At 53.6% G+C, this 23,798-nt stretch overlaps 1 protein-coding gene across 2 annotated transcripts; it reads left to right on the top strand.

The window, feature by feature from the left end:
• The first annotated feature begins 230 nt into the window (after window positions 1-230).
• Window positions 231-23,532, top strand: UBA1 (ubiquitin like modifier activating enzyme 1). Of its 2 annotated transcripts, none has more exons than XM_047843724.1 (26): window positions 231-249; window positions 8,524-8,640; window positions 8,772-8,830; window positions 8,931-9,099; window positions 9,188-9,322; window positions 10,343-10,449; window positions 10,712-10,802; window positions 10,910-11,042; window positions 11,532-11,629; window positions 11,711-11,857; window positions 12,015-12,191; window positions 12,316-12,420; window positions 12,527-12,607; window positions 12,959-13,114; window positions 14,770-14,935; window positions 15,068-15,264; window positions 17,375-17,439; window positions 17,664-17,859; window positions 18,551-18,625; window positions 18,742-18,931; window positions 20,842-20,930; window positions 21,212-21,304; window positions 21,445-21,636; window positions 22,776-22,877; window positions 22,983-23,083; window positions 23,212-23,532. In XM_047843724.1, exons 2-26 carry the CDS (start codon window positions 8,524-8,526, stop codon window positions 23,345-23,347), a joined length of 3,177 nt encoding a protein of 1,058 aa, XP_047699680.1. In that variant the 5' UTR covers window positions 231-249; the 3' UTR covers window positions 23,348-23,532. The 2 variants fall into 2 exon arrangements, with proteins under 2 accessions (XP_047699680.1, XP_047699679.1); XM_047843723.1 differs by lacking the exon at window positions 231-249 and adding an exon at window positions 3,775-3,957.
• The last annotated feature ends 266 nt before the right edge of the window (window positions 23,533-23,798 follow it).

Raw genomic sequence — 23,798 nt, forward strand, 5'->3', positions numbered from 1 at the left:
TTAGGAAGTACCACAACCCGTAGGGGTGTCTGGGTCTGACACGGGCGCCGACGGCGCGGGAGCAGGGGCCAGCTTCCCTCTTGCTAAGCATCTGTGGTACGTCCCAAACCGGGCGCCCTCCAAGGCCCCGCGCTTCCGAGCTCCGCGCAAACTCTGGCTCTTGTACGACGGAGGTGGTTTGCTCTTCCGTTGCCCCGTGGCTTCGGCTCATCTCCAGCAGGAAGGCGAGGCTTCCGCCCGGCGCAGGGGGTGAGCTGGAGCACGGTGCCCCCAAACCCTGGACAGCATTTGGGGGAGGGGGCTCTACTGGGGGGATCCCCTAATGGGCACATTGGGAGGCTCTGGGCCCGGGGTGGCGCTTAGGGGTGGCTGTTTTCGAGGGATCCCTTAGGAAGTGGCGTTTGGGGACGCCCGGGTGGGATTTTTGAGTCTGTTTTTGGGAGTATCACCGGGCGGCAGGGTTTTTATACCCCTCGGAGACAGGGTTTAAGGGGATGTTTGAGGAGACCCTTAAGGTCCGTGTATTAGTACTCTGTCCATGGGGCAGGGTTTCGGGGTGCTCCCCAAAGAGAGAGGGGAAGTTTGAGCATCCCGAAGTCAGGGCGGAATTTGGGGAGAGCTTGTTTCAGGAAAGGTCTTGGTGACAGTGAGAACGTTCGGGACCGACGTGGCATTGTGGATGTATCTGTGGCCTTTGTGACCTCAGGCTGTATGATGAGGTCCCCCCGCGCTTGGGTACTCGGGGCGAGGAGAGTGGACACGTCGCGGTCCATATGCTTTTAAGGAGAGGAGCCCCCAGCCCAGGCTGTGGAAGGGACACTGGAACCCAGTGTGCCAGGCTCTTCCCGAGGGGACAGCGTGCTGCCGGGCCTTCGTTGGCCGCGGCTTTTTTCATTATTCATGAGGAGGTGGGGCTGTTGAGGAAGCCTATTTTTGCCTCCTTCGCACCTGGTCCGCGGGAAGTATCGGCTTGTGAATTATTCACGAGAGGGCGGATCAGCGTGCTGGAGGGGTGTGCTGAAGGGGCGTTCTGCCGACTGCCGGGCAAACTAGAACTCATTGATTAATCGTAAAGGTGAGTAGCGCCCCCCCCCCCCCCGTTTTCCGTGGCTTTTCTAGGGGCGTTGCGCATAATTCATGAGGGGCGTAGCTCTTACGGTCTCATCTGCATGACCGGCTGTTAGCTTTCCCTTTACGGGTTCCAGATTTAAGCCTTAAATCTAAGCAAAGGAACGAGGCCTCCTGCATTGTTCATTCCTCATAGCTCAGTAATTCCAGATTATCAACAAAGGCTCTAGACTCCAATCTCATCCATCCTTGTCAGCTGTGTGGTCTTTGGCAAATCTTTCTGTGAGCCTGAAAATGGGTATGGGCATGATGATGGTCAGGTCATTTCACACTTTATTAGCCCATTTAATCCCCACAACAATCCTAGGAGGTAGGTTATTATTATCCCATTTTATAGATGAGGAAACTGGGACACCGGGAGGCTAATTTGCCTAAAGTTACTTACAGTCAGTGAGTGGCTGAGCCAGGATTCAAACCCAGTTAATCTAGTTCCAGAGTCTGTAGTCTTAATCAGATGCCATAATGTGTCCCCACCACCACCAGTTTAGTGGCAGGTACTAATAATGTTGGTCACACAGCACTTTGTGCCAGGCACTGTTCTAAGCCCTTTCTGCCTATTTACTCATTTAAACTCCATCTCAAGGTAGGTTACTATTGTTCTCATTTTATGGCGGGGGCGGGGGGTAGCAGGAAACAGTAGCCCAGAGAAGTGAAGTGTCTGGCCCCAGGTCACACAGCTAGTCATCGGTGGGTAGAAATGATTTTTGTGAGGGTTCAAGAGCTCTCTAAGGAGGTCACCTTCGAGCTGAGACCTGAAGGCCAGGAAGGAACCGATTTCCTGCTCTGCATTCCTGAGACCAGTGACACAATGCATGGAAAGGACCCATCACCATAATATGCCGCCTGTTAATGTGATCTGTTATTATTTGAGAGAAATGTCTCTCGGGTGCTTATTGTGTATCCGACAGTTGTATCTCTGGTGACCTGTTACTCTATCCTACCTATTCAGTGGACATTGTGGTGGCTTTAGCATTCTGTTTTCCAGTGTCCTTCTGGACGGTTGTCTCAAGGCATTGTGTTTTGTGTTTTTTTTAATTAAAAAATTTTTTTAATGTTTATTTATTTTTGAGAGAGACAGAGACAGAATGCGAGTGGGTTGGGGCAGAGAGAGAGGGAGGCACAGAATCTGAAGCAGGCTCCAGGCTCCAAGCTGTCAACACAGAGCCTGACGCGGGGCTTGAACTCACAAGCTGTCAGATCATGACCTGAGCTGAAGTCGGACGCTCAACCGACTGAGCCACCCAGGCGCCCCAATTTTTTATTATTTTAAAAAATTTTTATTTTTGTGTAATCTCTACACCCAACATGGGGCTCGAACTCACAACCCCGAGATCCAGAGTCGTGCACTCCGCCGACTGAGCCAGCCAGGGGCCCCAAGGCATTGTTTTTTAAATAATGCCCCACGTTGGAAGTTTCTCTCGCAACTGGGTATACCGTCACCCATAACTAATTTTTTTTTTACCCATAACTAATTTTATGTTATTTTATGTTATTTTGGGTTTTTTTTTTACTAATTTTATATTCACAGAGGTAGATATTTATATAGTTCTTTTATGTTAATATATAATACTTAAATTTAATAGTGCCCTGTGTCAGCGCTGCTCCGAGCTCACACTGTAATCCATATTCTCTCATTTTCCTAATAGCACATTTTGCCTTTATGAGGTAGATGGGTTCTGTTACTATCCCCATGTTACAGTTGTGGCAGCTGATGCACCTGCCAAAGGCATATAATGAGTCTAGATTTGGTTGGACCAAGGCAGCCCTGGTTCCTGTTCAGTTAAGTCAGGGGTGGGGAGGAGGCAGCTGCACTTCCCCTGGGTTTCCCCTTTGGTTGTGCAGCATCATCTTTCATTATTCATGAACAGGAAGGTGTGGCTGTGTTGCCTTGGCTGGAGTACCACAATCCCTGCTAGCTGGGCAGGGCTGTCTTGAGTGTTTCCGTTCATCCAGCCTCATACATAATTCATAAGTAACTAGGTGGGGCCTTTCTTGACCCCTCTGAGTTTCCAGGTTGAGCTGCTGCAGCATCATTATTCATTATTCATGAGCCGGGGCGGGGGGGGGGGGGGGGAGGAGTGTGTTTTCCCTTTGGTAGCCCTACTTCCTTACTTGTGCTTATGGGGTATTAGATGCAGCAATAGGCGGACCGGTACCTTTTGTTCCAGCCCACCGGGCCTCATGCATTATTCATGATAAGATGTGGCCTTGGTCTCCTTGGCTTCCGGGCTGCTGTAAGGTCGTTAATTATTCATGAGCTACGGGGGCGTGGCTTCCATGTTTAACATTGGCTTTCTGGTTGCCGGGTGTTAGTCCACCAGCCACCAGGCCTCATGCATAATTCATGATTGGGAAGTGTGGCCCTGAGGTCCTTCTTTTCCTTAGCCTCCTGGCTGCAACAATGTATTCATTATTCACAGTTCCATGGGGCGTAGCCTTTATGTTGTTTTACCTGTTTTCTCAGTTACTGCCACCTTCACCACCAGGTGGAGCTCTTCCTCTTCGAATGAGTCAGGGACCACCATACATGATTCATGAAATGGGCGCGGCCTGCCTGCATCCGGGTTTCTGGGGGGTGGGGCTCAAGGTTTTGTTCCGGCCTCAGACTCCGCAGCCGCCATCTTGTGTCGGCGGCGGAGGTGAAGGAGGTGGCCGGGGCGAGCGCAACCACTACGGCCGGGGGAGGAGAAGGCGGCCCAGGCGGAGGCGATTCTAGGCGGCCCAGGCGGCGGGGAGGAGGAGGAGGAGAAGGAGGAGGAGGGTGGCGGCCGGGCTTGGCTTCGGCTCCTAGAGGAGTTGGCGGCGGCGCGACCCGGGGAACCGGCATTGGTAACAAACGGCCTTTCTCAGCGCCTTGGCCGGGGCAGGGGTTTCGGGAGGCATTGGAGGGCCGGGGCAGGGGTTTCGGGAGGCATTGGACTGGGTCGGCGCTGGGCCAGGCTGGTGTCGGGATTGGTGGTGGTGACTTGGCGGTGGTGACTCGGATGCTAGGGATCTGTGGGGAGGGGGTGTACAGATCTTGGGGCGGGGTCCATATTTCCCATCCTGGACCAGCCCAGTCCCTCGGGCTCTGAAATCTGACCTTGGGGTCAGGACCCCCCCCCCCCCCCCCCCCCGCCCCCAGGATCTGCTTGTAGAGACTCAGGCTCAATATCCTTAGTCAGGGTTCGGGACCCTGTCCCGAACCTTGTATCGCAGGTCAGAACGCCCCCCAGTAACCAGTAGACACTTACGGGATTGACATTCCTGGTCGAAGCCCCCCCACACAATGCAAGCCATTAAAGACCTACCCCAGAAGCTTCTTTCAGACACTTCTAGTTTCTCAGTATTTGCTCTTGTACCTTCCAAGAGGGGCTAGACCGCCGGGAATGGCCTTCATTTCTGAAAATCTTCCCTAGCATCTTCCTTCAGGCCACCCCCCCTCCCCCAACTCACACACGCATTATCTGCCCTCAGAGCTTCCAGGGAGACTAGACCCTGTGAAAGACGATTTGGGCCTGGCCTCCATGTCAGAGACCCATTCACGTCTTCAACCCCAACCTGGCCCTAACGTCTTCCATCAGAAAGCCCAGCATTTCTAATCCGAAGTTCTCAACATTTACCTTTAGAGGCTCCTCTAATTCCTGGTATCTGCCTTTAGAGACTTTCTGTACTTTAAGAGAATGCTTTCTTTTTCATGCTCAGTATTCTTTTTAGAGACTGCCTCTTGCGGGTCTCGGCATATCCCTGATCATAGGTTCCTAACTCCCAGGATGTTCCCTCAGAGCCTCCCAGAGGACTAGAAGCCAGGGCAGAACGGTTTGGACACATAATTTGTCCATCACAGATCCACCTGCCTTGGCAGACCCTATTGCCTCCTGGCCAGTCCATCAGACTCCTCTCAAACCCCACCCTTCACTCAACCTCTGCCTTCAAAAGCCAACCAGGGTTCCAGCTTCTCTCACAGCTCCCTTAACCTCACATCAAGCCTCAGGATCTGCCCTCAGAGTCTTTGAAGGTTCCCAGCATCAGTCAGAGGCCCCCGGCTTCTGTTTTCAGGTTCATAGGACCCCAACATCGTTGTCAGATGTCCCTTTCCCCAACAGGCCCAGTTGTCTGTCCTCAGTCAGAGTGGAAAACCCCCTTCTCAGCATCTATTCGCAGAGCCTCCATGGGATTCCACATAATTGGTCAGAGAAACCCAACCCTGCTTGGAGACCTAGTCAGTATCTGCTTACTTAACTTTTTAGGGCCAGACCTGTCTGGGCTCAGCTTCCCCTCTCCTCGCTGTCAGAGCAGTTGCTGTACTTAGCATGTATCAATCAGAGATAAGACCAAGCCTTTGTGCTCCATTAGAAATCCCTCCCCAACCCTACCTGAGGACTTACATTCACCTCCGTAGCCTCCTGGGACTCTGATGTTGATGTCAGAGATCTCTTTCCCTACAAGTCCCTGTTATTTTTGGTCAAAGATTTTTCTGTGCCACCAGCATCTGCTCGATGAGACCCCTAGGTCCCCAGCATCCTCCTGATGGAGAGCACACCTCCCCCCAGACCCCAGCATCTTCCTACAGCCTCCTTGGGCCACAGAATCCCCCACCCATTCCCTGTGCCACTTCCAGGGGACCTGGCTACTGCCCTCCTCCTTGCAGCCTCTGGGGACCTCTAGTGTAATTTCCTGGTCCTTCTCTGAAAGATCTTTTCCAAAGACCCAGATATGAGTCTTAACAGCCTGGCCTGGCTCTGCTCTGCCTGCCCCCTAGGGCTTCTAATCCCCTATCCCATCTCCCTCTGAGCCTCTATGGGCTCAGACAACCACCTCTTGACTCCTCTCTTTTATGTTCCCAGGGACTTCTCAGTTAATCCCTCCCAGGAGGTTTGACAGGCCCCAGCATCCTGTGCCCTAGCTTCCCCATCCCGATAACCTGACCCTCTGCCTGCCCCCTCTCAAACCTGCTCCAGGACTCCTACCTCAAACCTTTTTCTCTGGTTTGGGTGGTAGAGAATGCTCAGGCTTCACAATCACCAGTTTGGAGACCTCAGGCAAGTTCTGAAACTCTCTAAGCCCCAGTTCAGCTTTGCTGAACAATGGATAGTACATGCGTCCTAATTGGGGCCTGAGCATATGTTGAGGGAGAAAAGGTATCAATTTTGTACTGGGGGTGGGGAATCTTTAACTCCTCTCTGGGGTTTCTGCCCCAGAATCCCTCTGCTTGCCTTGACACTGGGCTGTTCCAAGTCTTAGCAATGGACATCCTCTCTGGAACAATCACCCAAAGCCTGATTAGACCCTTGCTGGCGGCAACAGGAATCCAGAGGTAAAAAGTGCACATATTAAAGATCTCTCTGGTTCTGGATCTTCTCTCAGATTTAGGAAGCAAGGGAGATGGTGTGTCCCAGACAAGGAAATGGGTGACAAGGCAAGGAGATAACTAAGTAATGGAGGCCACTACAGGTGCCCAGGGAGGAGCTTAGTTATGTCTTCAAGTTGCTGAGTTCTGACCACAGGAGTAGACATTTTTAACCTTCTCAGCAGCCCCTTGAGGACAGTCCCATTTGTCCCTACTTTTGGAGAAAATGGGGCTCAGAGTAAATGAGATCCCTTCCCCAGGTCAGAGGGTCCGTAAATGGAAAAATATGGTTTACTTTGCATACTAATTCACCAACTTTTTCTTGTCTAGGTTGGTGCTTTGCATTCCAAGTAATTAGGTTGGTTGGCTCCAGGGCCCTAGCCAGCCTCCTGCCTTCTGGGTCCTCCTCCCTCACGGCTCATCCCTTAGCCCTGTGGGCTGGGCCCTGAGCTTGGTCCTGACTCTCTTCTTCCAGGGGGCGTTTGGCAAACAGACCTGCACCAGTTGCCTGACTGTGGGCAAGTGATTGGAGTTCTCTGAGCCTTTGTTTTCTTATGTGTGATGTGGGAATGAGGTTATCTGGTTCGTGGGCATTGTTAGGATTAGACAAAGCCCTGTGATTGACAGGCGGTAAGCTTCTGGTAGATGGTAGGGAGCTCCTGTCCACTTGCTTAGTGTCAGAGTATGACAGGTGCCAAGATGAAATCTTAGGTACAGTGGGGGTGCTCGGTGTGATGGTGGGGGGAGGCAGAAATGGCTCATTGGAGGAGAACAGGGGCTTAGAAGAGCACTGTGGGGTGAGGGGAAATGATTCAGGGTCCTGTTGTCTCCAGCATCTGGATCCAGCCACACGCAGCTTTCACTCCCACAGCAGGCTGTATTGTTCTGTCTCTGAGACCTGGTGTGTGATGCTTGGCAAGTTAATTTGACCTCGTGAGCTCAGGTTTTCTCATTTGTCTGGCAAGGACACTCAACCCTGCCTTGCAGGGTCAGGACCATTGAGGGGATGAAATGTGAGAACACCGGGCGGCCGCCTGGACTTCAGGGTCAGCAGATCTGTTCTGGGCCCCGCTTGGCCACTGTGTTTGTGGGAACCTCAGTCAGGTCGCCAGATGTCCCCGAGTGAGTTTTTTTTCCCTCCTCTGTTAGTTGAGAGATGTCACCAATAGTAGCCCAAACCCTATGGGGGTGCCCTAAGGACAAAGTGAGGCAAGGCTGATGAAGTGCTCAGTGTGACATCTGGCGCAAAGAAGATCTCTAATAAATATTCATCCACTGTAATTGTCCACCTGTGTAAGGGGCTCCGTATGCAGACAGGGCTTGGGAAGCATGTGTTTTATCTCTCACCGTGACCTCTTTTGTTGGCCTGGGCCTTTCCCCTCCCGGAGCTGGGGGGAGGGGTGGAGTGGGCTTTGTAAAACTCTGCCTCCCAAGCCCTTCTGGGGGGACTGGGTTTTCGGCAAGGTGTCTCCTGCCATCACGTTCCCCTGATGGAAGTCTAAGCCATGTTTCCCTCCTGCGCCCCTGTCGCCGGGGTTAAGGGTGAGGAGAACAGCTGCTTGTTGTTGTGTGCCCGCTCTGTGCCAGGCTCTGTGGTCTGGGCTCTATTTCATCACTTCAGCAACTCCGTGGGGTAGGTAAGTTGCATTGTCAGCCCTGTCGCACAGGTGAGGGACCTGAGCCCACAGGGGTTAAATGATGCCTGTCAAAGAGCGGCAGGGTCTGACCTGAGCCTACACCCTCCTCTGACTTTCCCACAAGGACATTCTTCTTGTCACTCCTCTCACCCTGCAGGACTGGAGTCTCTCCCTCATGCTGGGCTGGGGAGAAAGGCGAATGGCCTAGTGGTCAGCAACATGGATTGCAAGCCAGACCACCTGGGTTCAGATCTTAGCTCTGACAGCTGTGTGACCCTGGGCAAGTCACCTCACCTCTCTGTACCCGCCTCCTCTTCTGTAAAATGGAGACACTAGCCCTTAAGTCTTCCCTTCCCCCGCAGTCACCGCTAACCAACTGAAACGCCCATGTGCCCCAGGCTCACCTCTGACCCTCCTTTTCCCTTACAGATGTCCAGCTCGCCGCTGTCCAAGAAACGTCGCGTGTCCGGGCCTGATCCAAAGCCGGGTTCTAACTGTTCCCCTGCCCACTCCGTATTATCCGAAGTGCCCTCGGTGCCAACCAACGTAAGTGTCTTCTCCCTGGACCCTGGCAGGCAGGGTGGTGGCAGTGGTGGGTGGGAGAGCCTTCTGTATCACTGTGCATCTGTCCACGCCCTCCTCCATTTCTCCCCCAACCTGTTCTTCTCTGTCCCTAGGGAATGGCAAAGAACGGCAGTGAAGCAGACATAGATGAGGGCCTTTACTCCCGGCAGCTGTAAGTGGGGCCTAGGTTGGGCCGAGCGGTGGGAGGGGCGCCGGGAGGATAGGGTCAGGAGGGCCAGGCCTTGACCTGGAATTACCCCCTGACCTGGCAGGTATGTGTTGGGCCATGAGGCAATGAAGCGGCTCCAGACATCGAGCGTCTTGGTGTCAGGCCTGCGGGGCCTAGGTGTGGAGATCGCCAAGAACATCATCCTTGGTGGGGTTAAGGCTGTCACCCTACATGACCAGGGCACCGCCCATTGGGCTGACCTCTCCTCCCAGGTATCTCTCCCTGGCCCTTCTTCCCTGCTGACGTGCCGGTCCCCCGGGCTCCGCCGCCACTCCCTCCTTCCCTGGCTCCCTTTTGCAGTTCTACCTGCGGGAAGAGGACATCGGGAAAAACCGGGCTGAAGTCTCACAGCCCCGCCTCGCTGAGCTCAACAGCTATGTGCCTGTCAGTGCCTACACTGGGCCCCTGGTCGAGGACTTCCTTAGTGGCTTTCAGGTACCTGGGGTTGGGGGTGCAGGGGGTGCTACCCAGCCTCCTTCCCAGTTGTCTCAGAGTACATCTCTGCTTTGTTCGTTAGTTCTCTATTAAGTGGGCTGGGCTGTGTGCCAGGTTTCATGCTAGGGATGCAGGTGGGATTTGGACCCTGGGCCTGCCTTTTTGGGGAGCGGGGCATGTGAATGGGCAAGACCTGTGGCGTAATGGTTGTGAGCACGGGCCGGCGCCATGCTGCTGTGGTACGAGCCTCTAGTCTACTAGTGTGGCCTCAAGCAGGTCACTTCATCTTGGCTTTACTTTTTTTCATTTGTGGACCTGGGACCGATAGTAGTACCTACTTCGTAGAGTTTTTGTGAGGGCTAAGGGCTTAGAATAGCAGCTGGCACACGATAAAGGCCATCTGGTTATTCGTTAAATAAAAACTCTGAGCCGGAAAGAGGAGCTATGGGAGCGGAGATTTGTGCCCTGGGTGTCCCCGTGGGCCAGGGCACTGCCGCTGAGCCTGAGGCGGTCGTAGGAGCTCGCCCTGGCGGGGAAGGGCGGGCGGGCTTTCGGGCAGAAAGCAAAGTCCCAAGGAACACGGCTGAGCGGGCATTGTCTCGAAAACTGGGAGCACGTGGGTGTGGTAGGAGTGAGCTCAGACTTTGGCTGCAGAGGGAGTTTTACTGCTGTGTCTCCCGGGCCAAGGCAGGGTTGTGGGCAGGCAGCAGTGGGTGTTGGTGTGTAAATGAGTCAGCTGTTCTCCACACTCCGTCCTCCTGGCCGCCTCATCACCTTGCCTGCTACCTTGCCCGCCCTGCCGTAAGGATTGGCATTTCTCTTCGCTGGGTCTCACCCTGGCTGCGTCTGCTACATCGTAGATACTTTGTGAATGGGAGTTGAACGGGCAGAGCTTTAAGGATCCTTCTCTCTGAGCCGCCACCACCCCTACCCCCACCCCCGGCACCAGCCTTCCTCCATTATTCTCTCTTCTCTGCCCCAGTCCTGGGCCCTTTTCCCTGAGCTTCCACCTCTCCACAGGTGGTGGTCCTCACCAACACCCCCCTGGAGGACCAGCTGCGGGTGGGTGAGTTCTGTCACAGCCGTGGCATCAAGCTGGTGGTGGCAGACACGCGGGGCCTATTTGGGTGAGTGCCCCCGGCCTTGTCCCCCGACCCCTGCCAGGTCCAGGTCAAGACCCCCAAGCTCTCACTGCCCTCAGCACCCTGCTTAGCCGCCCAGGTTTTGGATTCTGTGTGTCCAACTCCCCCCACGTGGCATGGGCACTGTGCAATTCCCAGCAGCTATGGGCTGAATTTGCTCAGCAAGTATTCGCTGCACCTTGAGGGACGCACAGGTCCCCGTGAACATGGGACTCTCGAGCATTAGCCCTGTTGCCTCCCTCTACAGGCAGCTCTTCTGTGACTTTGGAGAGGAAATGATCCTCACAGATTCCAATGGGGAGCAGCCACTCAGCGCTATGGTTTCTATGGTCACCAAGGTGAGATCAGCCTCGGGGGCCCTGGCAGGCAGGTGGGCAGCAGCAGGCCTTCCGTCTGCTCCTGGTACCCTGAGCCTGCCTCTGAGGCTCACTCTGCCTTTATCCAGGACAGCCCCGGTGTGGTCACCTGCCTGGATGAGGCCCGCCATGGATTTGAGAGTGGCGACTTTGTCTCCTTTTCAGAAGTACAGGGCATGGTTGAACTCAACGGAAGTCAGCCCATGGAGATCAAAGTCTTGGGTGAGCTAGGGCCTTGGAGGAATCAGGGAAGATAGGAGATATGTCCCTGGGCTCTGAGTGAGGGGAGACCCATCCTGGGTGTCAGAGGTAAACCAGAGATAGAGTCCCCTGCTGGTGGGCATGGGGTAGAGGTGCTATCTCATGTTTGAGCTGTTCCTAGAATAGGTCCCTAGTATCTGTGTGGAGGGGGAGAAGTTCTCTGGTGTTTGAACAGAGCAGATCAGAGGATCCACTTGTATCTGAGCCGATTTGGACAAGGAGCAGAAAACGTCTTCTAGTATGGACTTGGGTCCAAGGACACAGGCTCTCGTGGGCTCTGAGCCTGGGTCTTGGGGAGAGGAGAGATAATTTCTAACGTCCAAGTAGAATCCAGGGTGGAGAGATGGCTCCTGATGACTGAGCTGGATCGGGGATGGATTTTCCCTTATCTTGGGGGTGTTGTGGGTTTTAGGGAGGGCGGGTAGCCTGACAGTTTCCCCGTCTACCTAGGTCCTTACACCTTTAGCATCTGTGACACCTCCAACTTCTCCGATTATATCCGTGGAGGCATTGTCAGTCAGGTCAAAGTACCTAAGAAGATCAGCTTTGTGAGTGTGGGGGGTAGTGAGTGGGCTGTGGGGGGTGGTTCTGGGCATTTCTAGGCTCTGATGATGCCCTGCCCCCCACAGAAATCCTTGCTGGCCTCACTGGCAGAGCCTGACTTTGTGATGACGGACTTCGCCAAGTATTCCCGCCCTGCCCAGCTGCACATTGGCTTCCAGGCCCTACACCAGTTCTGTGCTCAGCATGGCCGGCCCCCTCGGCCCCGTAATGAGGTGGGTGACTCAGTGGGCCAACCAGGGCAGATGACCTCGGCACTGAGGGCGCACCGTGCCTCTACCGGTCTACTCTTCCCCGTCCCCTTCCTCCCTCCCCATCCCTCTTCCACCAGTGGCCTGACAGGTGCCTTTTTGGTTCCTTCTGCCTCACCAGGAGGATGCAACAGAGCTGGTGACCCTAGCGCGGGCCGTGAATGCTCGAGCCCTGCGAGCAGTGCAGCAGGACAGCCTGGATGAGGACCTCATCCGGAAGCTGGCATATGTGGCTGCTGGGGATCTGGCGCCTATAAACGCTTTCATTGGGGGCCTGGCTGCCCAGGAGGTCATGAAGGTCAGGATGGGTAGAGAGGGGCAGGGGCAGGCCAGGCACCTCCCTGAGTCCCATCATTTATTGTCCATCTGTGTCAGTCCCCAAGTAACCACTGACCACTTTCCCTCCCCTCCCCAATCCCCAGGCCTGCTCCGGGAAGTTTATGCCCATCATGCAGTGGTTGTACTTTGATGCCCTGGAGTGTCTCCCTGAGGACAAAGAGGCCCTCACGGAGGACAAGTGCCACCCGGTATGTGTGTGTGGCCCATGGGGGGGGGCCCATGGGGAAGACATCATTGGGGGCATTTCTGGCGAGGCTCCCTCTGACGTGGCCCTTGTCCCTTCGTGTTCCTCAGCGCCAGAACCGTTATGATGGGCAGGTGGCCGTGTTTGGCTCAGACCTGCAAGAGAAGTTGGGCAAGCAGAAGTACTTTCTAGTGAGTAATCCCCTTAGACGCCTGGAACCTTCACCTCCCTGGGCCTTCAGCTATCTCTAGAGTCTCCCACCTCTCAAGGGAGAGTCTTGCGGTTCTTGTACCTCTGTCGCGTGCCTTTTGCCATGTTCTTTATCTCGAGGGAAAGCCTGGCGTGTCCTGTTTCCCCCCACCCTGGCTCTGCCTTTCCTCAGACAGCTATGGGTTGTTTTTTCTAGCCCTGAGACTTGAGGATGTGGCCCCTAGACCCGCTTCACCTCTCCTGCTGTCTTTGGGGAGAGTGAGGAGTAATATGTGGTGTCACGCTCACCTGTGCCACCCTAACCAGCCTGTCTCTCCTCAACTGCCTCCTAGGTGGGTGCAGGAGCCATCGGCTGTGAGCTGCTCAAAAACTTCGCTATGATTGGGCTGGGCTGTGGAGAAGGTGGAGAGATTGTGGTCACAGACATGGACACTATCGAGAAGTCAAATCTGAACCGACAGTTTCTGTTCCGGCCCTGGGACGTCACGGTGAGTGGGCTGGGGAGAGGGGGTGAGATTTTGTCATCTCCCTTTTCCTCCTGTCTTTCGCTTCCATTCTTTCTGGAAAGGAGGCCTTTCCACCTTTTTCATTCAGTTCTTTCCCTCAGCTTCTCTGTGTCTCTTGTTCAGCATTTATCGAGTACCCTTCCATCGGATCTGCCGTGTTTCATCTTTTTTTATTTTTTATGTTTTCTTTTTCCTTGATCTCTTATCAGTGCTGGTTGAGACAGTGTGTAGGGGTCCCCCAAACCACACCCGGGTCCGATGCTGGACTAGGAGGACTCAGGACAGCTTGTGGCCATTTTCACGGCTAGTATTTCTTCCAGCAAAAGGATGCAGAGCAAAATCAGCAAAGGGAAAAGGCACCCGGGGCGAAGTCTAGGGGAGACCAGACACAAGCTTCCGAGACTCCTCTCCCAGTGGAGTCACACGGGACACCCTTACTTCCCCCACTAGCGAGTTGTGACCACACACGTGAAATGTTGCCAACCAGGGAAGCTCACTAGAGCCCCAGCACCTAGGGTTTGTACTATGGGCTGGTCACATAGGCACCGTCTGCTGGGCACATACCCAAATTCCAGCCTCCTAGAAGGAAAGCAGGAGTTGGGCACACATCACACTGTTTGCATAAGCAGTCTAGGCACAGTGAGCCACCCTAATCAGATAAGGAATGGTGAGAACCGTCCTGAAATCCAGGTTCCTAGACCGGCCAACCAAGGGCCGACCTTGCCAGCAAGCCTTCCCTTAGGAGAACATCTGTGCTACATTCACACTTTTCTGCCAGATGGAGCCCGGGCTGTTCAGGGATCAAGCTGGGAAGCCTTCTGTAAGGGACAGTGCCATGTTTGCCTGCCCAGGATCTGTTCCCCTTCCATTTATTGACTTAGTCACTAGGTAGTCGTGGGCGTAGGTGCTGCTCTTGCACTTGGGATACGCCAAGGAGACAAAGGCTCTGGAGAGGGAGGACAGGCCATAAGCAATCAACACAGCAAAGCGGTGCAGTTTGTAGTTAATGTTGGTAAGTGCTGTGCAAAGGAAACAACGAAAGCAAGCTAAGGGAAGTCAGGCGTGCCCAGGAGATGGGTTGGCAGTTTTGCATTACAACGGCTGAGGAAGGATTTGTTTCTGCAGACCTGGAGGGTAGAAGGGAGTAGGGCCCCTTTTTCTGGGTAAGAGCATTCCAGGCCAGGATCTTGATGGTGTGGCGGTGGGTAGGAGATGAACTAGAGGAAGTGGGGGCCAATTCATTTTCCCCTCAGTGGAGGAGGGACATGACCTGACCCGGGCTTTGAAAGGATCCTGTTTCGTTGGAGAGAATGTGCCCCAGCCCTGGGTGCCGTTCCCTGAAAGAGCGGTAGGTATTGGGTAGGCATAAACACAGATGCCTGGCCTCTTGTCTCCAGTCTGCATTTGTCCAGCTGCTTCTCTTTCCACTGAGCCCCTGCCATCTCTGTTCCAGCCCTAGCCGTGTGGCACTATCACAGACTGTCTCCTTCTAAATCGGGGAGCTTTCTGAACTCAGGGCCTGGTTCTTCCCAGGCATTAAATAAATCTACTTTTAGGAAGACAGCCCTATCGAGGTTTGTTGGATGAGTGTGTGAATAACTGAGCTCCGTTTTCCTGTCCCACCCTCGGCCCCCTAGAAGTTAAAGTCTGACACAGCCGCTGCGGCTGTACGCCAGATGAATCCGCACATCCGGGTGACGAGCCATCAGAACCGTGTGGGCCCTGACACGGAGCGCATCTATGACGACGATTTTTTCCAAAACCTGGATGGTGTGGCCAATGCCCTGGACAACGTGGATGCCCGTGAGTTTGGAGGCGGGTGAGGTGGTCAGGGCAAAGGCGTGCGCGCGTGCGTGTCAGGAGGGCCTGTCTTCCCGTTGTCTGTTGACATTCCTTTCCTGGCACTCCTGTTGTCTCCCCGCCTCCCCCCCATAGGCATGTACATGGACCGCCGTTGCGTGTACTACCGTAAGCCGCTGCTGGAGTCTGGCACGCTGGGCACCAAAGGCAACGTGCAGGTGGTGATCCCCTTCCTGACAGAGTCCTACAGCTCTAGCCAGGATCCGCCTGAAAAGTCCATCCCCATCTGCACGCTGAAGAACTTCCCCAATGCCATTGAGCACACCCTGCAGGTGATCAGCTTTGTGGGGAGAGGGGAGGGAGCAGCCACTGGGCCCCCTCAGGGGTCCCAAGCCTCCTAAGCTCAAGATGTGCTTTTTCTCTACACTGGCCTCCCTCACTCCCATCCAGCAACCTGGGTTTTTAGAGCGATTCATTCGTTCTTTTTCTTTTATTTTGAAAAGTTTTCAACGTGTAGAGAACTGCAGAGAGTGGCATGACGAATACTCAAATATCGTTCCTCGCCTAGATGTAATAGTAACTGTTAACGTTAGGACCCTTTTTTTAAGTGCATTTTCTTCTTCGTTTCCTGTATTTTTCCTTGTTTGGGCTGGACTGTTACCACGGACCGCACAGCACTTCACTCCTTCATACCTCTAGTATGTTCTGCATAACACGGTCTCTCAGCCTTGGCATTACTGACACGTGGGGCCACATATTTCTTTGTCAGGGTTGCGGGGACATCCTCTGCACTGTCCAGTGCTTGGCAGCATCCCTGGCTTCTGCCCACTAGATGCCACTAGCATCCTTTTGCAGTTGTGACAACTCAGGATGTCTGCACACATTGCCACATCCCCCCCCCCCCCCCCCCCCCCGCCAACTTCAGGGGACAAAAGCGCTCCCGAGTGACAACTCCTATCCAGCCAAAACCCCACTTTCACGCAGAACAATTAACAGTATTTTCTTACTGCCTCCTCCAGTTATTTGTCTCTAATGCTTAGTCCCTATTCAGGTGTCCCCAGCTGTAGCTCAGAGTGGCTTTAACAGCAAGTTTCTCAGGATGATTCTGTTTGTGTGATGCATGTGCGAATAGAATACGGCACAGTGAGCCTATCACCAGGCTGAGTTATGACAAAGTGAACACACCCGGGTGACCGGCCCTGGGGCCACAAACCAAAGCCGAACGGCAACCCGAGGATAACCGTTGTGCAATCAGAATGGCCCTGTGGTCTTTGAGAGCAAACCATTCAGGATGTTTAGTTAGGGGTGTGGGGTGAGACCGGGAATAGGGAAATAGAGAAAAACTGGTTTCCTCGGCCACCTTCCCTTCTGACCTATAGTTCAAGTGGGGGTGTTCATATTTGAGCACCCACCTCGGGCTCACTAAGCCACGTGTGACTTTGGACTCCGCCTCTCTGTGCCGGATTCCTCTTCTGTGAAATGGGGCTGACTGCGTGTCTGCTTCACAGTTGTAAAGCCCTTAGTGTTTACTGTGTATCTGGTGCTGTTTTAGGAAACTCAGTATATACACACTTGCTCGTTTTTTCTTTGCAACCTCACCACACAGGTATTATCGTTACAGCATCTGTTTTAGAAAGGAGGGTGTAAAGGTAAGTGTTACTATATGCTCCTGAAGTCACAAAACCATATACTAGGTAGCGGAGCTGGGGTTTGAACCTAGATGTCTTACCCTCCAAACCCCCTCGCCAGTGAGTGCGTTTATTGTCCTAGGAATTTTCACCGTGCTGAGTGGCTGTCTTGTTTGCTGCCAAGCCCCTGGGTCCTGTATAGCGACCGTTTAGGTTTGGGTCTGAAGTTTTGGTTTTTTCTTTCTTTTTTTAAATGGTGGTAAAAAATACATGACCGAATTGTTTTGTTTTTTAATCAAGATGTAACGTATCTCTAGTAAGGTACACAGATCCTTAAGAATGACTTTGTTTTCACACGAACACTAGCATAGCCGCTGGTCAGTTCAAGTGCATTGGTTTTTAAATTGAGGGGCCGTGGGGGGGTGGGGTGGAAGGTTGGGGACCCGTGGTGGGGGGCTTCTCTTTTCCCAGAGCAGCTGTGTTTCTTCCGATTGGATTTATTCACTTTCTTTTTTAAACATGTTTCTTTCTTAATGTTTATCTTAGAGAGGGAGAGAGGGAGAGACAGTGTGAGTGGGGGAGGGGCAGAGAGAGAGAGGGAGACAGAGAATCCAGAGCAGGCTCCAGGCTCAAACTGTCAGCACAGAGCCCAACGTGGGGCTCGAACCCACGGACCGCGCGATCATGACTTGAGCCGAAGTCGGATGCTTAACCGACTGAGCTGCCCAGGAGCCCCTCAACTGATGGTCTTTCTAATGACGTACACCCATTTGTCAACCATCACTCCATGTAGTCCATTTGGTCTGTCTTGCAGTGGGCTCGGGACGAGTTTGAAGGCCTCTTCAAGCAGCCGGCAGAAAACGTCAACCAGTACCTCACGTAAGTACCCAAATGCCGCCCCCGTGCCACCCCTGCCTGCCAGCCAAGGCGTCCCGTCTGCTTTCCTCACCAGTAACACCCAGCACCAGGCACACTTGTCAAATGAATCCATGAATCCTGGGGGGTCAGGACTAGCTTCCCGTGGAGAAAGTGGGGTTGCCCTGGAGCCCACTCCTGGGGCCGCTGTGTAATCCTGCCCCTTTGACCCCTCCAATTCCTGATAGAGACCCCAAGTTTGTGGAGCGGACCCTGCGGCTGGCGGGCACCCAACCCCTGGAGGTGCTGGAGGCCGTGCAGCGCAGCCTGGTGCTGCAGCGGCCACAGACCTGGGCCGACTGTGTGACCTGGGCCTGCCACCACTGGCACACCCAGTACTCTAACAACATCCGGCAGCTGCTGCATAACTTCCCTCCCGACCAGGTAATGCCCGCTTGCCAGGTCCGTTTGGCGCAGTGCGTTTTCCCGAGATAGGAACCTGCTGTGGGCTCTCCACATGCTCTTCCCAGTCACCAGTCCAGCTGTGGCAGGCGCCCCGAGGCACGGGGATCTCAGAAGAATGATTAAGTCTGACCTGTTTCTCCCGTCGTATTGCCTTTGAGCCAGAGACTTCGTTTCTGTCTCCTTTACCTGTGGCATTCTGAGTCACACTCGATTCCCAAGGCTATACGATTATGGGGGAGAAGTTTTGTAGTTGAGAACATGGGAATCCATATGGGTTCGAATCCCAGCTCCATTTGCACTTGGGGGAGTCACATAAGTTCTCCCTGCACCTCAGTTTCCTCTTGTGTGAAGTAGACCTGGTAGTAATTTACCTCGTGGGGGTTTTTGTGACGATTCGTTGGTACTTACTAATAGTAAGTTAGTACGGTGCCTGGCTGTCTGTAAGAGTTGGCGGGCACAAAGTGAGCGCCTGCCTCAGTGAGGTCCCTGGTTCAACCTGGCATCGGAGCATCCACCTCCAGGACCCTGCAGTCGGGGTCTTGCGTGACTGACTCCAGCGCCCTATGTGTGCCCAGCGAGTCAGGGCACGTCTGGGGCCAGTGCGAGGAGGCAGGCCTGTTAGGCCTCTCCTGTCAGGTCCTGCCCCTCAAAAATCTCTTTACTCCTCTAGCTCACAAGCTCGGGAGCTCCATTCTGGTCTGGGCCCAAGCGCTGTCCACACCCGCTTACCTTTGATGTCAGCAATGTAAGTCTCCTCCCTGGGGTCTCCTCAGGTCGGGTGGGGGGGTGGGAGGGAAGGAGGCTGAGGCACATCAGGTGAGAGCTGATGGGTTCATCCTTCCGGGCCCTGCCTTCTCACAGCCCCTGCATCTGGACTATGTGGTGGCTGCCGCCAACCTGTTTGCCCAGACCTATGGGCTGACAGGCTCTCAGGACCGAGCTGCCGTCGCCACACTCCTACGGTCTGTGCAAGTCCCCGAGTTTACCCCCAAGTCTGGCGTCAAGATCCACGTCTCTGACCAGGAGCTGCAGAGCGCCAATGCCTCAGTTGGTAAGGGTGTTTGGCCAGTCGGCCCGGAGTCCCCACCTACCTTGTGCCTGGCCTGGGCCAGCCTCCCCACCGGTCCTCGGCCCCTGGCTCTGCTCTGCGACCCCAGGCCTGAGGCTTCCCTACACCTTCCTTTGATCCTTCCTCTGAAATGATGAAGTTCATTTGGGCAAATTCTCTCTCTCTCTCTCTCTCTCTCTCTCTCTCTCTCTCTCTCTCTCTCTCCCTCCTCTCTCTCTCTCCCTCCTCTCCCTCCTTCCTTCTCCTCCCCGATGTTTTGCCTTTAAGAGAACTAGCTGTTTGTTTCTCGTGCTCCATGTGTATTTGCCTTGGAAAGAAAAACTTTTCTGTTTCTTTTTATGTTTCTCTGGGGGGTATGAACTCCACCAATGGTCTCGTTTCCTGATATCTGCCCCCCGTGTTCCTCTGTGTCTTCATCTTAGTATTGCCCTCCATATATCTTTCCTCGTCCCCCTCAGCACTCCCCCCCCCCCACCGTCTCCCTCTCCATATCTCTTCCCCTCAACTCCCCGTCTCTCTCCATCTCTTTTCCTCCAGCTCATGCCGAATATCAGGTGAAGGGCCAGATAAGAACTGTTAGGCTTTACAGGCCACATAGTGTCTGTGGCTAATCACCTGTCACAGTTGAAGCACGAAAGCAGCCATACACAACATGTAAATGAATGAGTGTGGATGTTTTCCAGGAAAATTTTACACATACAACAGGTGGCAGGCTGACTTTGGTTCAGGGGCTATAGTTTGCTGACCCCTGGTTTCTATGTATTTATCTCTTTCCTTCTGTACCTGTCCCTGTCCATAGATTAGATACTGCATCTATAGCTTTGTGACCCGCCCCCCCACATTTACCATCACCACCACCCCCATCTTCTTCTCCACAGATCTCCCTTCTCCTGTCATCTCCCCATCTCCTTTCCCACATATCTACCCTCTCATATTCCTCTCTGTATGTTTATTCTCATCTTTTCTTCCACATCTCCTTTCGTCTTATCCCTGTATTTGCTCCATTTTTCTCCTCATACAAATATGTAGGTATGTACGTATAGTTGTGTAAGTGGACACAAGATGTAATAGTGCATATTACACCTATATAATGTACATATGGTATACGTAAAGTGTATATAAGCAATATGTAAGGCGTGTATGAAATATACAACATACAGGGGTGCCTGGGTGGCTCAGTCGGTTGAGCGACCGACTTCAGCTCAGGTCATGATCTCACAGTCTGTGAGTTCGAGCCCCGCGTCAGGCTCTGTGCTGACAGCTCAGAGCCTGGAGCCTGCTTTGGATTCAGTGTCTCCCTCTCTCTCTCTGCCCCTCCCCCACTCATGCTCTTTCTCTCTCCGTCTCAGAAATAAATAAACATTAAAAAAAATAAAAAGAAATATACAACATACATAAAATTTCCTACTTGTCAAATGCCCCCAATTTTCCCCTTTTTATATCTTCTGCTCCTCTGCCATATCTTTTCTCTATCTCCATGTCTGCATGTTCCACCCCAGTATTCCCTCTGTATATCTTTGTCGCCCCCCCGTCCCCTCCCCATAGTCTTATCCATGTCTCCCCACTTCTTTTGTAACATTCTCCCCAAGACGTATAGCTCTCCCATCTGGGTCTGTCCATGTCCACTTCCTCCTGATGTCTTGCTTAGTGTCTCTGGAGATCTCCCTCTTGATATACCCATTCCCCTTTCTGTCTCCTTCAGGTTTATGCTCTCTTGCCCTGCCGTACCTCTTCCCCTTGCGCCTCCTCTCTCCCAGGATAGTTTTCCTTTTCACATCTTTTCTCTACCTGGACATATTTTGCCACCCCTGCCCCCCACCCTGGGCTCCTGTTTCCCCCTCAGACGCTGGCCTGGGATCTAAATGGCTGATGGTATCCCTTTCTTCCTGCAGATGACAGCCGTCTAGAGGAGCTCAAGGCCACACTGCCCAGCCCAGAAAAGCTCCCTGGATTCAAGATGTACCCCATCGACTTTGAGAAGGTGCTGGGTGGGGGCCCTGGGCAGGCAGGGGGATGGGCTAGACAGCACAGGTCTGTGGGGATCTGGAGGCAGCCCCAGGCCTTTATGGGGATTGGATCATGGGCCTGCCACAGGCCCTGAAAGAAAAGACGTTCCTAGCCATGCGTTTGTGATCTGAGAGAGCCCAGCAGGTAATTGCAGTGGAGGATACTTGTGTCCCTAAAGTCCAGGAATCCTCTTTCTCCTCTGATCCTGTCATCATCTCCCCACCCTTCCCCTTCTCCGTCCCCCCATCGTAAAAGGATGATGACAGCAATTTCCATATGGATTTCATTGTGGCTGCATCCAACCTCCGGGCAGAGAACTATGACATTCCCCCTGCGGACCGGCACAAGGTGAGGGGAGTCTGGACCTGATTTCCTGCCTCCCCCCCTAAACCTCCCAGACTTGAGTTCTCCACATCCCATTCACTGTGTGTGGGCTCTGAGCTTCTTCTACCTTGACTACCACCTTTCTTGATCCTTCTGCCTCACAGAGCAAGCTGATTGCAGGGAAGATCATCCCAGCCATCGCCACGACCACGGCGGCTGTGGTTGGCCTTGTGTGTCTGGAGTTGTATAAGGTGGTGCAGGGGCACCGACAACTTGACTCCTACAAGAATGGTTTCCTCAACTTGGCCCTGCCCTTCTTTGGCTTCTCTGAACCCCTTGCCGCACCCCGTCACCAGGTGAGGGCCTACATCAGGGCAGGTGGGTTTGTGAGTGGGTTGTTTCTCTGTAGAGCTTGCTTTAGTTTGCTTCATAGCTTGTCACCAGGTGAGAGTTTCTGTCAGTGTGTACCTTCTTTTGTGCACCCGTATTCATTTATTCACTTACCATATTTTGTGCTAAGTATTGGTCTGAATCTGCCAATGGAAGCCCTTAGAAAAGATGGGATTTTTTTTTTAATTTTTTTAATGTTTTTATTTATTTTTGAAGGAGAGAGAGAGCTTGAGTGGGGGAGGAGCAGAGAGAGGGAGACATGGAATTTGAAGCAGGCTCCAGGCTCTAAGCTGTCAGCATAGAGCCTGATGCAGGGCTCGAACTCACGAGCTGTGAGATCGTGACCTGAGCCGAAATCGGACGCTTAACGGACTGAGCCACCCAGGTGCCCCAATGGGATATTTTAATTGTACCCAAGGAGGTTATTAATGACACAAAAAGAGCAACCAACGTCCATTGGGTGCTTATTCTAATTACTTTTACATGTTTCATTCATTAATTCACTTCAAAGTTTAATTGAGCACCTGTGTGCCAGGTACTCTTAATAGGTGTCAAGAAACTCTATTGTGAAATAGAGTGTATAAATGACATGATAAGTGGTTTTAGAACCCCCCAAAAAGGGCAGGGTAAGGAGGACTTGAGTACCAGGTGACAAGGGGATGGGCCGGGGATTTTAAATGTGAGATGGTCAGGAAAGGCCTTGCTGGACAGATGACATTTGAGCCCAGACTTGGAGGAGAGGAGACCAGGCAGGCTCCTGGGGGGAGGGCATTCCAGGCAGTGGGATCAGTCTCCAAGGGTTCTGAGGTAGGAGCATGCCTGGCACGGTTGAGGAAGACTAAGTCGTTAGAGCAGGAGTGAGAGGTTGAGGGGGTAGAAGATGAGAACAGAACAGGATCCCAGTGATTAGGCCATGTGGGTCATAGGTCATCGGAGGGTTTCCATGCTTAACTCGGGGTTTGACGGAAGCCACACGTTCTTGACAAAAGAAGCTTGCAGTCTGACTTAGCGTGTTAGCATGAGCGGTGGTGAGTGGGGCAGAGGCCGAAGATACGACTGACCCTTTGGTGGCCCCCATCCCATGGGACCACTCCTTGTCCCGCAGTACTATAACCAGGAATGGACGTTGTGGGACCGCTTTGAGGTACAAGGACTGCAGCCTAACGGGGAGGAGATGACGCTCAAACAGTTCCTCGACTACTTTAAGGTGAGGTCCCTCCTGCACTCTCCCCCGACCTGCCAGCAGCGCGTGCAGGTGACTCACTGGTCTGTCAATCCCCATGACACTGCTGTCCCCTTCTCCCTCCTCCAGACAGAGCATAAGTTGGAGATCACCATGCTGTCTCAGGGCGTGTCCATGCTCTACTCCTTCTTCATGCCAGCCGCCAAGCTCAAGGAACGGTTGGATCAGCCGTGAGTTGGATGGCGGGGGGGCCTCCACTTGCAGCTACTCCACCCCTGTTCACCAGCCTCCGCTTCTGCCTCCCTGCCCCCCCTCCTTGCCTTTTGCCTCTCTGACCTGCCCCTCCCCCCGCACCCAGGATGACTGAGATCGTGAGCCGCGTGTCGAAGCGAAAGCTGGGCCGCCACGTGCGGGCGCTGGTGCTTGAGCTGTGCTGCAACGACGAGAGCGGCGAGGACGTCGAGGTCCCCTACGTCCGATACGCCATCCGCTGACCCTGTCCATGCCCGTAGACTGGCCCCAGCCCCACCCCCTCCAGCCCAGGGGCTCCCATTTGGCCTCTGGCAGTGGCCCAGCTAGCCACACTTGGTGTTCCCTCTTCATCCCCCTACCTGCACCCCTCTTGCCGCTGCTTTCTACCTTGTTTGGAACCTGAATCCTAATAAAGAATTAACCCAGATGTGGCATGCCCTGCTGGTTCCAGGGAAGGAAGAGACTTCCTGGAGCTGTCTGGTTCAGGTGGTAGCGCAAAGGGCTCAGCGCCCGCTCCCCGCCCCCCCCCCCCCCCCCCCCCCAGCTGCCAGTTGCCTGGGCAGAGAAAACGTGGCAATTGCCACCTCTTCCTCCTGCCCTCCCTGCTTAGGAAGAAATTAGAATGCGGGTACCTAGGCCCATGTGACTATATTTGAGCGGGGGTTCAGATTTCATCTGCTCCAGCTCCTAACT

Source organism: Prionailurus viverrinus, chromosome X, assembly GCF_022837055.1.
Source record: "Prionailurus viverrinus isolate Anna chromosome X, UM_Priviv_1.0, whole genome shotgun sequence".
NCBI lineage: Eukaryota > Metazoa > Chordata > Mammalia > Carnivora > Felidae > Prionailurus > Prionailurus viverrinus.